This window comes from Bufo gargarizans, chromosome 3 (genome assembly GCF_014858855.1).
Source record: "Bufo gargarizans isolate SCDJY-AF-19 chromosome 3, ASM1485885v1, whole genome shotgun sequence".
In the NCBI taxonomy this organism is placed as follows: domain Eukaryota; kingdom Metazoa; phylum Chordata; class Amphibia; order Anura; family Bufonidae; genus Bufo; species Bufo gargarizans.
In genome coordinates this window covers 65,624,806-65,639,995 of record NC_058082.1, presented here as the reverse complement: position 1 = coordinate 65,639,995, position 15,190 = coordinate 65,624,806, and the positions used below count along the sequence as shown (strand labels likewise).

Sequence of the window (15,190 nt, the reverse complement as noted above, 5' to 3'; positions counted from 1 at the left end):
GTTTAATCACTAAGACCTACATTCATTACTGAGGTGCTGTTTGGTATGACCATGCACAAGGATGGCCGAGAATGAAAATGCCACGTTGGACCACATCTTTATCTCTTGCAACATAGACGTGTGTCAGTAATGAGAAGCAATATCTATGAGTAGGTGAAGTAAAATAATATTAGTTTCTTCTAGAGGTGGGACGACAAATCCGTCTAATCCATAAATCCCTCAAATCTTGTTGGATTTGTGGGTTTCGTGGACTTGAATCCCGACGTAATTTAGTCAAATTCAAATCCGACAAATCCAGCGACGCGATTTGGCCGACCGAAAAATGCTTCAATTAGTTTACCTAATGATACACGGCCGCCGCCATGCCGCACAGCGTAGTGGGTGGGTGTATCAACAGAGGGAGGAGGGGCTGGGGGCCGGCATCTGGATTAGGAATGACAGCGGGGACCGGTGCAGTCCCTGTATTCTAATGCACCTTCCCCGCTCACTGTTGTATAATCTTATCTAACCTGTAGGCATTGTTAAGATATAATAATCATTTGTAATCCAGCTGTATTACTTACAGTTCCAGAGGAGGGAGGAGGTAGGCCTGGAGGGAGGGCGGGCGGCGCATCACTCACTATGTCATGCACCTGCGCCACCCACTTTGAATGAAGCAGGCGCATGACGTAGTGAGTGACGCGTCGCCCTCCCGGCCTGCCTCCTCCCTCCTCTCTGCTATGGAACTTAGTTGTATGTAATGCAGCTGGATTACAAATTATTATTATATTTTAACAATGCCTACAGGTTAGATAAGATTATACAACAGTGAGCGGGGCCGGTGCAACAGAATACAGGGACTGCACCGGTCCCCACTGTCATTCCTAATCCAGATGCCAGCCCCTGTATTGGGAGTCATTCACACTGCAGGGACGCTGTTATGGGGGGGGGGGGGCATCCAGAGATCCCCCCATCACAGTGCCATCCAGAGATCCCCCCCCATCACAGTGCCATCCACAGATTCCCCCCCCATCACAGTGCCATCCACAGATTCCCCCCCCATAACAGTGCCATCCACAGATTCCCCCCATAACAGTGCCATCCACAGATTCCCCCCCATAACAGTGGCATCCACAGATTCCCCCCCATAACAGTGCCATCCACAGATTCCCCCCCATAACAGTGCCATCCACAGATTCCCCCCCATAACAGTGCCATCCACAGATTCCCCCCCATAACAGTGCCATCCACAGATTCCCCCCCATAACAGTGCCATCCACAGATTCCCCCCATAACAGTGCCATCCACAGATTCCCCCCCATAACAGTGCCATCCACAGATCCCCCCCCCATAACAGTGCCATCCACAGATCCCCCCCCCCATAACAGTGCCATCCACAGATCCCCCCCCCATAACAGTGCCATCCACAGATCCCCCCCCCCCATAACAGTGCCATCCACAGATCCCCCCCCATAACAGTGCCATCCACAGATTCCCCCCCATAACAGTGCCATCCACAGATTCCCCCCCATAACAGTGCCATCCACAGATTCCCCCCCATAACAGTGCCATCCACAGATTCCCCCCATAACAGTGCCATCCACAGATTCCCCCCATAACAGTGCCATCCACAGATCCCCCCCCATAACAGTGCCATCCACAGATCCCCCCCCCCATAACAGTGCCATCCACAGATCCCCCCCCCATAACAGTGCCATCCACAGATCCCCCCCCCCCATAACAGTGCCATCCACAGATCCCCCCCCCATAACAGTGCCATCCACAGATCCCCCCCCATAACAGTGCCATCCACAGACCCCCCCATAACAGTGCCATCCACAGACCCCCCCCCCCATAACAGTGCCATCCACAGACCCCCCCCATAACAGTGCCATCTACAGACCCCCCCCATAACAGTGCCATCCACAGACCCCCCCATAACAGTGCCATCCACAGACCCCCCCATAACAGTGCCATCCACAGATCCCCCCATAACAGTGCCATCCACAGATCCCCCCCATAACAGTGCCATCCACAGATCCCCCCCCCCCCATAACAGTGCCATCCACAGATGTATTGATCACTTTGTTTCTTACACCGTTCACACAATTCTTATGTACAGGATTCGAGATTCGAAAGATTCGATATATTCGAGAACCTTTTCGGATTAAAAAAAAATTGGATTCATCCCACCTCTAGTTTCTTCTCTTGACACAACAGGGTTGTGTTTAGTTTGGCTTCTGTATTAAAGGGGTTATCCCATGACTAATGTAAAAAATGAAAATCTGACTATCATACAACACATGACAATCTCTTTCTAATAAAGCTAGAACCAGCCCTGCACCTCACATGGATCCAGAGTTCTTCACATTCATTGCTCTGCTAGATTTTATAAAAAGTTGGCAGCTCAAGGGGAGTGTCTTTTCTGCTGTAGCTCAGGGGGCGTGTCCATGCTCTCCCTATCACAACTCGGCAGGCAGTTGAAGGATGAAACTGAGCATGTGCGGCCTTCTCAGTGAGCAGGTCAAAGAAATATGAAAAAACTAACAGCAGGTGGCGCTATACAGATACTTTTTATCAAATAACTCAGTGGCTATGCTAAATTTGTAATTGCATGCAATTACAAAAGTATTCAGATCCGGGTGCTGGTTTGAAATCTGTAGAATATTTTTCATGGGACAACCTCTTTAAGGCAGTTTTTTAATAGTACTCCAGCCTACCTTGCTTTCTATGTTTACTTCCCTGAACATGCTCTGTTGGATTAAGTTAGTTTATCGTATTGTATATAGTATCGGTGTAGATGGAATAAAGTATAATATCACCACACAAAAATGTAATGGAGCAAACCGATGGCCAAGTTCTCATATAAGCTCAACTCAAAGTTTCTGCTTTTTTAACTCTATTTTCTATCCACTATGCCTTTTTCCCCTTGATTAAATGCAACCAAAGTGAGGTCTCTGTACATAAAGTTCATGTTGGATTTGTTTTCAGTTGTTTACCAGATACAGTAGCTGTCAATACTTGAAAAGTCATTAATGACAAATGTACACCCTGTCAATAGAAGGTCTGAAGGACCTTAGCGTATTGCTCATCCAGATGTTTTGGTCTGCGATGGTTCTCATCCAGAATTCTGGACAAAAACTCCATAAGTTAAAAGGACATAGGTCCATCAAGTTCAACCTAGGGATGGGTGGGGACGCGAATCCCAGAAAGGAAGAAGACTATGAATGAAGTAGTTCAGGAATAGCCACCTGAAATCTGTGTATGGCCACATTGGCCAGCTATACTGATGTGTAGAAATAATCAGTCAGCACTCTGGAAGAAGGTGATGCTCATATCCTGGGTTGTAGGCCCATACATCCAAGTAGAAGAAGTGGATCAGCACTTACTTTTTGATGCTAATAAATCTTAATTTTATTGCCGTAAACAGAATAAAGTTAGATTTATTAGCATCAAAAAGTGAGTGATGATCCACTTCTTCTACTTCGCTATACTGATGAAGCAATCCCATCTGAGGGAAGAGCTTTCCAGCATTGGAACTGAAAGACAAGATTAAAGTGCATATTGCATGTTACCTCTTTTTACAAATGGTTATAATAATGATGATTAAAGACTTATCGAAGTTAGATAAAATGTTGCCTTTCCCTCTGTGGGTCCAACAGGGTACAGCAGTTCTGCCATTGATTGTTGATCTCCTAAAATGACTGTATTTGCTCAGTTGGTAGCAGTCCGATGCTAACAGCTGCTTGAAAGTCCTTACAAACCGAACACTTATAATGCAGCTGTGAACAATAGACCTCCAACATCCCGTACATAGGTGTTATATCCTTACCTACTCCCTCCTTCTCCTCTAAGCAAATCAGTATTCATCCGCATCTGACACACTCTCTGCTCCACCCAATGTATTGCTTTGATGTCCATTGATGTCTAATTGAAAGTCATCCTTAAAATGTTCCTATCTGGCAATAGCTCATATTTAGAACTAAAAATAACTCATCCTTCTTATATATTCCAAGGATTTAAATCTCCATGTATATGAATGTTCACATCCTAGGAACAGGCATTTGAGGTGGTCAGGATTTGGACATGGTCTCTATGACAACACTGCCAGGCCACTTGACAATATGTCATCCTTTGGTTTCCACACAATAAGGGGTGTATTTCCCACAGGAATAAGGCAGTAATATTATTTTTAGCAGTTCTCCTTTTGACCACACTATTTTATAAACCTACATAGCTGATTTAAAACGTGATAAGATTTCATGATGCATTTTGTGTTGTCTGCCATAATGGCAAATTGCAGCTATAGAAATAAAGAAATTCTATGAAAATGTATTTTTGAGATGTTTCCATTTTGGTTATGTAAAGTGCTTCCTCTTAAGAAGAATGACTTTTGTGTGTGCTCGCAAGCAAGCGCACTCCTGTAGACAACTTTTTTTTTAGACTCTGTGTAGAAGTCTTATCTATTTACAACTGTATAGTTCATTATTTTGCACCATTTATGATGCGTGGGGCAATTGCATATCATTGTGCATGTTTATATGGTAACTGATGTACAGAGGGGATAAAGTGACAACCCCTTTTAATGTACCTTTCTTCAATTTACTGTTGAACAGGTGAATGTTTCCACGGCTGGCTGGAACCTTTGTTAGCAAGAATTGCTGAAGACCACACGGCTGTGGTGAGCCCAGATATTACCACTATTGACCTCAACAGTTTTGAATTTTCTAAACCTGTGCAGTATGGAAAGCACCATAGTCGAGGCAACTTTGACTGGAGCTTGACATTTGGTTGGGAAGCTATCCCAGCCCATGAGAAAGAAAGAAGAAAAGATGAAACGTACCCTATTAAGTAAGTGTTGTGATATATACTGTATGCATCCCTATTCATGCTATCTTACATTGCCAGAACCTTTTTCACAAGACTGGAATCTGTGCCACCTTACCAGTCTTGGGATTCGCAGGCTGTATTTTGCCTGACTATGTTTCAGTTAGATAACTATCCACATAATGACTGGGTAGGAGGTTGAGGCTCTCTCTATGGTTGGTTGCCAGGAAGTACAGACATAGTGAGAAAATAAGTGTAGACTTTGATTATGCAGAAGATAACAAGCTTACATTTGGAATTATTCAAAGAAAAAACCCTCCAGCTTCTACATACATGTACTGTTTTGAACTACATGTAGATATGTGTAGCATTGTGACCTACCATACTTATACATATGTGTACTGTTGTGACCTACCTGTAGAAACATGTACTGTTGGGTCCTATTTGTAGATATGTATACTATTGTGACCTACCTGTAGATATATGTACTGTTGGGTCCTACTTGTAGATATATGTACTGTTGGGTCCTACCTGTAGATACATGTACTGTTGTGACCTACCTGTAGATACGTGTACTGTTGTGACCTACCTGTAGATACGTGTACTGTTGTGACCTGCCTGTAGATATGTGTACTGTCGTGACCTACCTGTAGATACGTGTACTGTCGTGACCTACCTGTAGATACGTGTACTGTCGTGACCTACCTGTAGATACGTGTACTGTCGCGACCTACTTGTTATTTTGATTCCCTCTTGGATCATCCCCTTTTCGTATATCTGATTTCAACTGGCAGAGAAAAAATCATAGGTAACAAGTTGCTTTTGATACATTGCTTGAAGTCCTAGAGAAAAGGTGCCACTTGCAGTGTCCCTTGCCTGTAGGTTATAGGAGGGCCCCCTCATTATGATGTCCATAGGTCCCAATGATTGTCCTGATAGGATAACTACTGTACTTTAGAGACAGTGGGACAGGTTTATTAACTGTAAAAGAAGTAATTTAGGATTGCAATATACACATAAACCACATGCACATTGGTAGACTTCCTCTTCTTTGAGAGCGGCTACCGGAGAGTTTTCTAGGCATGCTCTGAGATGTCACTTGTTGTGAATGGTGGATCCGGTGTTGTAACGGCACCCAGGGCATAAAAGGGGGTAAAAAGCAGTTTAACAGATATTCCCTTTGCAGATGCAAAGGCAGCTACTAAAGACTCCCCTCTGCCGAACTGGAAACCATATGAATGCTGCATACAGCCGAATAGGAAAAACCATAGCACTCGAACTGGAACAGCATAGAATAAATCCCTCCCCAAGAAATAAGACTAAGCTCTGTGTTGAGGGTAAATCAGAATCTCTATTTACTGAGGGCTACCCACCCGTATTTATGCAGGTTCCCATCTGGTGGACACTCCCCTAGGGGGACCAGATGGAAGACTGTGACACAGGACAGATAAGCATCAATTCAGGACACACAGACACCACACATCCCCACAATGCATCCTGGTTTCCTTCTCTCTGCCCTGGAGACACCCGAGGAGTAATTCAATTATCTCTCAGGACAAAGGGAAATCGCCCCTATACACGTGGTGACAACAGGACAGAAATCACTATTCAAACATACAATGTCACGACCATTACAGTAAACATAGACATTTAACATATCCCCAGATAGCTCAGGTCTGAGTGCATATTATTAGGTGAATGGCACTCGGCCTACACGAATACAGTAGAATCGCCATGGAGCCAAAGTCTTTCACATAGTCTTTCGTTATCCGAATGGGCACCATGGCATAGCTATCTGGGGTATCACTGTTCAAATGGGGAAAGTACCAAATGACCCGGCTTTCATGTCTTTGCAGGGGAAAATCAAGCGTTTCAACACGGAGCCATAGTCTAAAGGAAGCAGGCAGGCAACCAGGCTTCTCCAATGCAATGTGGCGAGATTGGTCTCGTCACATTCTGTATGTAGATAATATCTGTCATTCTAATCATACCTGTGATGATATTGAGAAAGCTACTGAAAAGTTATCTATACTCAACAAGATGTCTCTGCATATTTTTAGGACTAGTGACCAGTGCGAAAACTGCATGATTTAAAAAAAAAAAAAAAAAAAAGTGACTTAAACAATAGGATATTTTCTCATGACACATTCCCTTTAATATTTTGGGAGCTATGTATATTGAAATATTTCTTTTACATAAAGATTATTATTATTATTTTTATTTGCTCTGTTTTTCCCAACATTTTGTTATTTTTTGTTCAGAGCGTGTTGGACAAAGTTGGAAATATGGCAACCATGGTATTAATCCTTTGTATCACCTTGCACTTGATCTACCTGTCCTCCATTATAAATTTTTTTTTTATCTTTGTCATCCTCATGAACGTTATTCACAAGTTGAATACACCTACCTATGTTTGTTGCAGTGCAGTATTTTACAGTATTCAAAAACTCCGCGGCTATGAAAAGCTCTTGAGAGTAATTACACACTTCATTAAAACCTTATCTAGCTAACCCAGCAGCTGCCAAGGTGGCGACGCACTTTTCAACGCTCTTATCACTTTGACAAATAGTGAAGAAGCTCATTTGAGCTTAGACCTGCTCTGAACGAAACTCAGTCTGCGTGCAGAATTAAAAGCTTCAGTCCTCTAAGGGTGCATTCACACGATCGTATGATCGGATCTGATATCCGTGGATCTGAAAAAAATACAGGTGACAATACTTCAGTGTTTTTATTTTTTTCATTTTTATTTTATTTTATTTTTTTATGTGGGCTGAATATCTGACGCTGCCTTGAGTATGAGGTCTAATGGTCACATATGGGATAGGTGGCACGGTCATTATATCATCTTTTTAGTGAGGTCAGCGTTTATAAAATTGGACTCCAGTTATTTTCACTTTGAATAGTCCTTTCTTTACAACCAAGCGCTTTTGCAATTGTATGTCGAGATGTTCTTCAGAAACGTGGCACTTTCCTGCGTCTGTTAGTCATAAAAAGCATGCCGCATTGTGTAGCTATATAATCATGGCAATAATCTAAGGTTGGGTGTTAAACAGGTACATGGGTCACCTACTGAATAGAGCCAGGGATAATCCATCACTGGTGAATAGTGCTGCAAGTAAAGGGACAGAGGGTGGTTCCAGCTGTGTGGCTAAGATGACGTATGCACTTGCTCTGCCAACAGTCTGTGTTATCTTAGCTAATAGGGGCACAAGTTGATTCATTGCTTACACACCCTTGCCTTCACTGTGACTTGCTAAGTCTAAAAATATAGTTGCATTTGATCGGTGGATCTAAAACCTGAAATTCATAGTTACTGAAACACTTTCATTTAAAGGGAGTCATTCACCCGGAAATTCAGTGTTAACCCAGGCACAGAGCCTTGTAGGGCTAGCTTAACTGAATGTAATGATACCATTTACTTCATTGCTATCATATGAAAATGAACATTAAAGTGCACTGAGGGCAGGCCCAAGCCAGTCCGGGCACCCTTGCTCCTTCTCCTTCCTTTGCCAGCCCCTCTCTCCCCTACTTTAGGCCAGGCGAGATGACTATGCAGGGACTTGGTCCTGTCAATAAAGAAGGTGAGGCAGAGGCTGACAGAGGAAGCAGGAGAGGCCAGGGTGCACAGAGTAGTCTTGGCCCACCCACAGTGCACATAGATGCTCATTTGCATTTGGATTAAAAGCTGTTTTTATCTTTTTCCAGGATGAAGCAGGAGTAAAAAAGTGACAGATTATGGCATATGCCTTGTGTGCACCATAATTTGGGAATTTTTCTGAAGTGCCAAGAAAAGGGGAGTGGTTTTGTGCCGCCCGCCGCATTTACGTACTATAACTTTCGCCAGAATGGGACAAAAGTTTTATAGCTGAAGTGTATGCCTGCCTGTAGCTGGCGTAGACTTCAGTTCCTGGCACACGGCAGAGATGCGCCTGGTTTGTTAGGCATCTGCCTTTTAATAAATTAGGCACATCTCACGCCAGTGCAAGGGGATCAAGACTGGCGTATGGATGCGCCAGTCTTGATAGGTCTCCCCCATTGTGCTTGGTTTAACACTGAATTTCCTGGTGAGAAACTCCCAACAATATTAATATATACAATATACCAGATAGCTTGTGAGGGCGGCATACAAATGCCAGTTGCAACAAAAAAAATATCACAATGGCATTTAAAAAGTCGGAAAAATTTTGACTTTTTCATGACAAAAAAGAGGTGAGGATAATGATAAATGTCCCTCTTTGTATATAGAGTTCAGCATATAGTTTGCATTTTGAAGGGTTTATCCTGGAAAAGATAATGATGACTTCTCCTGAGGATAGGTCGTCATTATCACATCTGTGAGGGTTCAAGTCTCTGCATCCCCACCAATCAGCTGTTAGAGCTCTGCTGAGCAGCAATGCAGGCTCCTGGCAGCTCTCCAAGCACCGTACATCGTATAGTGACTTAAAGGGATTCTGTCATGAGATTTTACCCCTATACCCTAAACATATGCTCATGTCCGGACTAATAACATGAATCCTAAACTGGCTTTATTAAACTTCACTCTGGCTCTATTTGCCCAAAAAAACAGGTTTTTATAACCTGTCAATCACTCACTTAAGGTGCCCAAGGGGAGGTCCGTTAATACAGGGTGCCGGGCTGCACACCTTGCTGTCCGGTGCCCAGGATTATTCTTATTACTCCGGACATGAGCATATGTTTAGGTTATAGGGGTAAAATCTCATGACAGAATCCCTTTAAATGGAGCTGAGCTGCAACTAGGCCATGTGACCAATGTACAGTGATGTCACTGGCCTAGGAAGAGACTGCGGCGCTCAAGGCCTCCTCTAACAGCTGATCGTCGGGGTCCCGGGTGTCGCACTCCTGCACGACCTGTCCTGAGGATTTATCTTTTCCTGGAAAACCCCTTTAAAGAGGTGCGCCAGTTTCTTATATTGATCACCTATCCTCAGGATAGACTCCTGACAACCCCACTGATCAGCTGTTTGAGGATGAGGCAGTGTCCGTGCAAGCACTGCATTCTCTTCACTGTTACCTGCTTGTCGACATCGCAGCAGCGAGCAGCTATAATTGCAGCTCCTCTATCCCAGGGGTGGCCAACCTTACAGACAAAGAGACAGAAAAAAAAAACAAAAAAACGTATGATTGCCAGGAGCCACAAGCTATATATACATATACACAATTATGCGTGCAGACGACAGCATTACCGCAATTAAGTTTACAAACATTTAAAAGTGCATTTAAACCACCTTTCCTACCTGTAGTGTAGACGGCTTTAGTGAGACTTCTGGCAATCTTTGTTTTTCAAAATGTGTTTCAAATCTGGCTTGTATTCAGTTACTCGAGGAAATTCTTTAAGGGTGCTATTCACACTAGTGTTAAAGTTTTCCGGTATTGAGTTCCGTCAATACTGTTTTGTTTTGTCCCCATTCATTGTCAATAGGGACACAACTGACCTGAACAGAACGGAACGCTCCAAAATACCGTACATTCCGTTCCGTTCAGTGGGTTTACCAGACCAGAGAGTAAACCGCAGTATGCTGCGGTTTTCTTTCCGTCCTGGGATGCGGAGCAAGACGGATCTGTTATGACCCCCAATGAGAGTCAATGGGGACGGATCTGTTTTCTCCGGCACAATCTGCCACAACGCTAGTGTGAAAGTATTTTAACGTGTGTCAGTAAGAATCAGTAAGTAATCATCTCAATTTGAGTTGTTGTTATCTGTCACCAGCGGGGGTTTCAAACTAATTATGTGAGATGGTACTTTGGGGGTCACTTACTATTAATGTGAGGCACATGGGGTCCAGTCCAAAAGCATGTGCCCAGCCTAAGATTAAAAATAAATGACCCCCATCAGGTTTAAAATATGGCAGTGGCAAGATTGGGGTTAATGAGTCACATTAACCTCAATCTTACTGGCTGATGATGCATGTTTTGAACCTGCCTCTATTTTGAGGCAGGCTACTCTTGCACTGTGTGGTACCTGCTATGCTGGCTGCTCAGTGCACTAATGCACACTGACTCCGGGGCTGAGGACAGGACACTCAGGACGAGGAGATTGCTGCTGCTGTTCGCTGAGCTCACTAGCTCACACGGCGCAGCAGTTTATTCTCTCCCCCGTCCCTCCTCTGGCTTTAATTAACCGCCCATTCATTCATGGCAGCTTCAGAGCCCACTCTTTTCATTGGGCTCAGCAGCAGCCTACCTCCGTCCCTCCCTCCCTTCTTCTCCACTGTCTGGCCGAGCGCGGCACAGGCCATGTGCAGTAAGCCGGATTATGATTAATGCACACTGGCGCAAAATTAATAGTTTTTAGTTTGTGACGCCAATTGCAATGTGCGCAGGTTATAGTCTCAGGGCCCTTTAAGGTGTTGCAACTCGCGTACCAGGTGAGGAATGCCAGAGGGGGATAAAGTCTCTATGTAGTGTCAACGGTGTCTCCTACCTGGGTACGGCTGGACTCCTGGATCCTGGCTCACTTGCAATAAATTGAGTGTGGTCAGTAGGAGTAATTGAGGAATGATTGAGATCCAGACAGGAGATATAATCCAACTTATCTTTACTGAATGGTAACAGAAATCCAGTTTTAGTCTTGGGTCCCAGCAGGACTGCTCGCAGGGAATGATGTCTTCCTGGAGATCTGTAGTTCTGGAGGTGTTGCTTGCTGGTCACATGCTGAGGTAGATGACTCAGGCTGGGAAGAGTGATCCTTGGCCTCAGCCGAGGCTGGATCCTAGGTTGGGATCCCTGTAACTGGGAGCTCCTACTAACACAGCCTGCCCCAGGTAGGGGTGGCTGGTACACTAACTTAACTTCCTTCTCCTCCCCATGAGGCAGGAAGTGGGAACATTCCACACCTCCTCAAAGGGGGGGGGGGGGGGGGGGAGTTGGTTTGGAATGTACTATTCCAGTCTAGATATGTTAAACTGAACTAAACACATTGCTGCCACCTGCTGGTGTACATGGCAATTACAGCAATTATATGAAACCGGCATAGAAAATACATTCATTTCAATGGGGAAGAAGCAGACAGTGTGTAACTGCTCCTTCCCATTGAAGTGAATGGAATGGAGGAGCTACAGTTATACCTGCTCGCTACTACTGACGACGAGTAGGTAAACAGTGAAGAGAATGCAGTTCTCGCACAAGCACTGTGGTCATTTTAAACATCTGATCAGCGGGGGTGCCAGGAGTCGGGTTATTGCTGAACTGATATTGATGACCCAATTTAAAGATAGGTAATCAATATAGGAAACCAGCCAACCCCTTTAAAGAGAAATTGTAACCCAGATTTTGGACCATTATCTACAGTAATACATGCATAGTACTGCAGATATGGATTCCAGTACACAATTTTTTTATTACTACTGCCCCTTAATCCCCTGCGGTCAGTGCTCAGAGGTGCTTTGAAATGCATTGTCAGGACTGCCATGCATGCACATGAGTCCTCTGTATTACGCTAAAACACTATAGTAGTCCGGACAATGGTTTTCAGTGCATCTTTGAGTGCTGACAGTAGGGAAATGGGAGGCAGTAGGAAAATAAAAAATAGTCATCTGGACTCCATATCTGCAATACTACTCATGTATTACTGTAGTACTGTAATAGTCCAAAATGGGTGTAACAGATTCTCTTTAAATTTACTTAGAGGTTGTCGGGGTTCAGAGCTGAACCCAGACATGCTTCTGTTTTCACCCCGGCAGCCCCCCTGACATGAGCATCGGAGCAGTTCATGCTCTGATGCTCTCCTTTTCCCTGCACTAAATTGTGCATTTTCAAGAGTTCCGGTGACGTACCGGGCTCTCCATGGGGCTTTCAGGAAGCCCGGTGACCTCACCGGCACTGATGGGCATGCTTTAGCGCTGCCCTAGCCAGTAAAACGGCTAGGGCAGCGCTAAAGTACGCCTATCAGAGCCGGTGATGTCACAGAACACACTGCCGGGTGGAAGCTTCCGCCCGGCAGTGTGTTATTGTAAACAAAAGAGCCCATGCCCTGTGCGATCTAGCGCAGGGCAAGGGAGCGCATCGGAGCATGAGATGCTCTGATGCCAACATCAGGGGTGCTGCCTGGGTGAAAATAAGGGTGTGTCTGGGTTCAGCTCTGAACCTGGACAACCCCTTTAAATTAGTGCAATAAAATGACCTGACCACAATGCACAGCTATACAACGTTTATTGCTGACCTGCTGTTCTGTTCGTGTTTGAGTGGATGAAAATATCTGTCCTCCGAAAGGAAGGAAACTACTTCTACTCAACAGCATCTCGCATAGCTGATGTGCACTGTGCTGATAAGGTGAGGGTGCCTCTAATCTGCTCATACGCAGGTCATGTTAAAGGACTCCTGCAGCGAGACATTTCTTTACAGGGTGTCATGTAACGAATTTCAGAGGCAGTGTTCTTCCATGCTGAAGAGAGCTCTTTAGGCAATTGCACCTGGGAAACAGTAATGTCTTGCTACCTTCATGCTGACCTTCATTGAGGTTGTCTCCTCAGAACCTCACATAGCTAGGCAATAGGCACATGCCTGCATGGGGTTTGTGGCCCAAATTGGTGAAACAGATCTGCCAACAGATGGCTAGCTCAGAGTATATAAAATGGCATCGTGCAGACTTTTTCACCCTTTGATATTCTATAGCTTTTCCCCTCTCACACTTTCATGTGATATTGTTGAACTATTTTATTTAAAATGTATGTTCTCCGTTATCTGATTGCATTACAATTAAGGACCAGCTGCCCTCTACTTGGGCTACATGACTTCTTTTTATGGTTTCCTTTAATTTTTTTTCCTAGGTCACCTACTCATGCTGGAGGTCTCTTTTCTATATCCAAGGCTTACTTTGAACACATTGGATCTTACGATGACCAGATGGAAATTTGGGGAGGCGAGAACGTAGAAATGTCTTTTAGGGTATGCCCTCAGAACTCACTATGACAAAAAAAATTTATATTATTTTAATCATATAGTGCCTAAGAAACAGAACATTTTCTGTAGCCTGCAGTTGTGGAAGACTGATAAAGTACTGTAAATATGGCACTGACATAACTGACCCATTTTCCTGTATGGAGTATCCATTTCCATTCTTTTTATGATTCTATTATTCCGTACAAAATATAGGTTAACTTTTTTTAAGAGGTCCACTTGCATCCCCCATGTACTGTAATAACCATTCTGGAACATGTATTCTCCGGACGCTATCGCGCTATTCCTTTATTATTCATGTCAGAAGTTATGAGTGGATTACTAGCAGTCTGCAATGAAGGTCCAGATGGGTGTTACCAGTTAGGTCTCTGCACAGTCTGAGACTATTCAATCAGTGCTCCCAGTGTCAGACTGTTCAAGCACACCCCTGACTGTTAACACCCATTTGAACCATTATTTCAGATGCTGGCATTAATAATAAAGGAATGGCATATCAGAGAGTAAGACTTGTTTCACACTCGCACTAAAAGCTTCCTTTCCCTTTCCTCGACGGTGCCCAATAACTATAATGGGACCCAGCAGGGATCTGGCTGTTTCCAGCATTAGTGCCTGATTTTGGCCAGACAGAAAATGCTGCTTGCAGAAGTATTTGTCTGGTTGAATCCCGCCACTAATGCTGGAAACGGGCTGGTTCCCATTATAGTCAAAGGAGCCTGGTGGTGCTCTGGCCTTTTCTGGCATAGCCCAATATGATGGACACGGCAGGCTGTTCCTCTGTCGGAAAATATTAGTACTAGTGTGCAACTAGCTTGTAAGAAAAGATCTTCCAGAATTGTTACTACACAGGAGTGTAAGTAATTACTAAAACAAACATGTCAGGTTACAGATAGAGATGAGTGAATTTCTTTTAAAGTTTTTTAAATAATATTGGAGATATGGCACTCAATATCTGGAAATTTGCTCAAAACAAGTCACTTTATTGATGCAATAACTTTTTTTTAAAAATAATTAAAATGTCATACAAAGTACGTAATTTGTACAGAAATGAAATAACATAATGATAAAACGTCACAATTGACAGTATAAAAAATCACTTATAGTGTATATATACACACATCAGACAGCAAATGGGTGCTTGTCTGTAATCTGATTGAATGGATCCAGAAAGTTAAATTCCCAACACTAGAGCACTGAATGTGTTATTGCTCAGTAGTTTTCAATTGAGAAATTAATCGAATGTCACCATTAATTCGGTATAAAATAATCGCCGATTATCATTATTGTAGTGCAGTCGCAGGATTTTCGGATTTAATTGTAGAAGTTATTCCGAATATGCATATATCACAGTTCATGGAATTTATCGGATTAAAGTTCAGAAGTTGTTAGCTCTAGGTGGCGTCCCACCTTTTTTCAAGCTATTTAAATCCCTTACACTTCTCAATACGGTTTGTTCAGTCACCGTTTCCTC

At 43.7% G+C, this 15,190-nt stretch overlaps 1 protein-coding gene across 1 annotated transcript in view; it reads left to right on the top strand.

Moving 5' to 3' along the window:
- The window catches only part of LOC122932583 (polypeptide N-acetylgalactosaminyltransferase 6-like), a 76,749-nt gene that overhangs the window by 49,525 nt on the left and 12,034 nt on the right, over positions 1–15,190 (top strand). Inside the window, 2 exon segments of the mRNA XM_044287076.1 lie at positions 4,596–4,830; positions 13,593–13,710. Of these exon segments, the coding sequence (XP_044143011.1) occupies positions 4,596–4,830; positions 13,593–13,710 (353 nt within the window).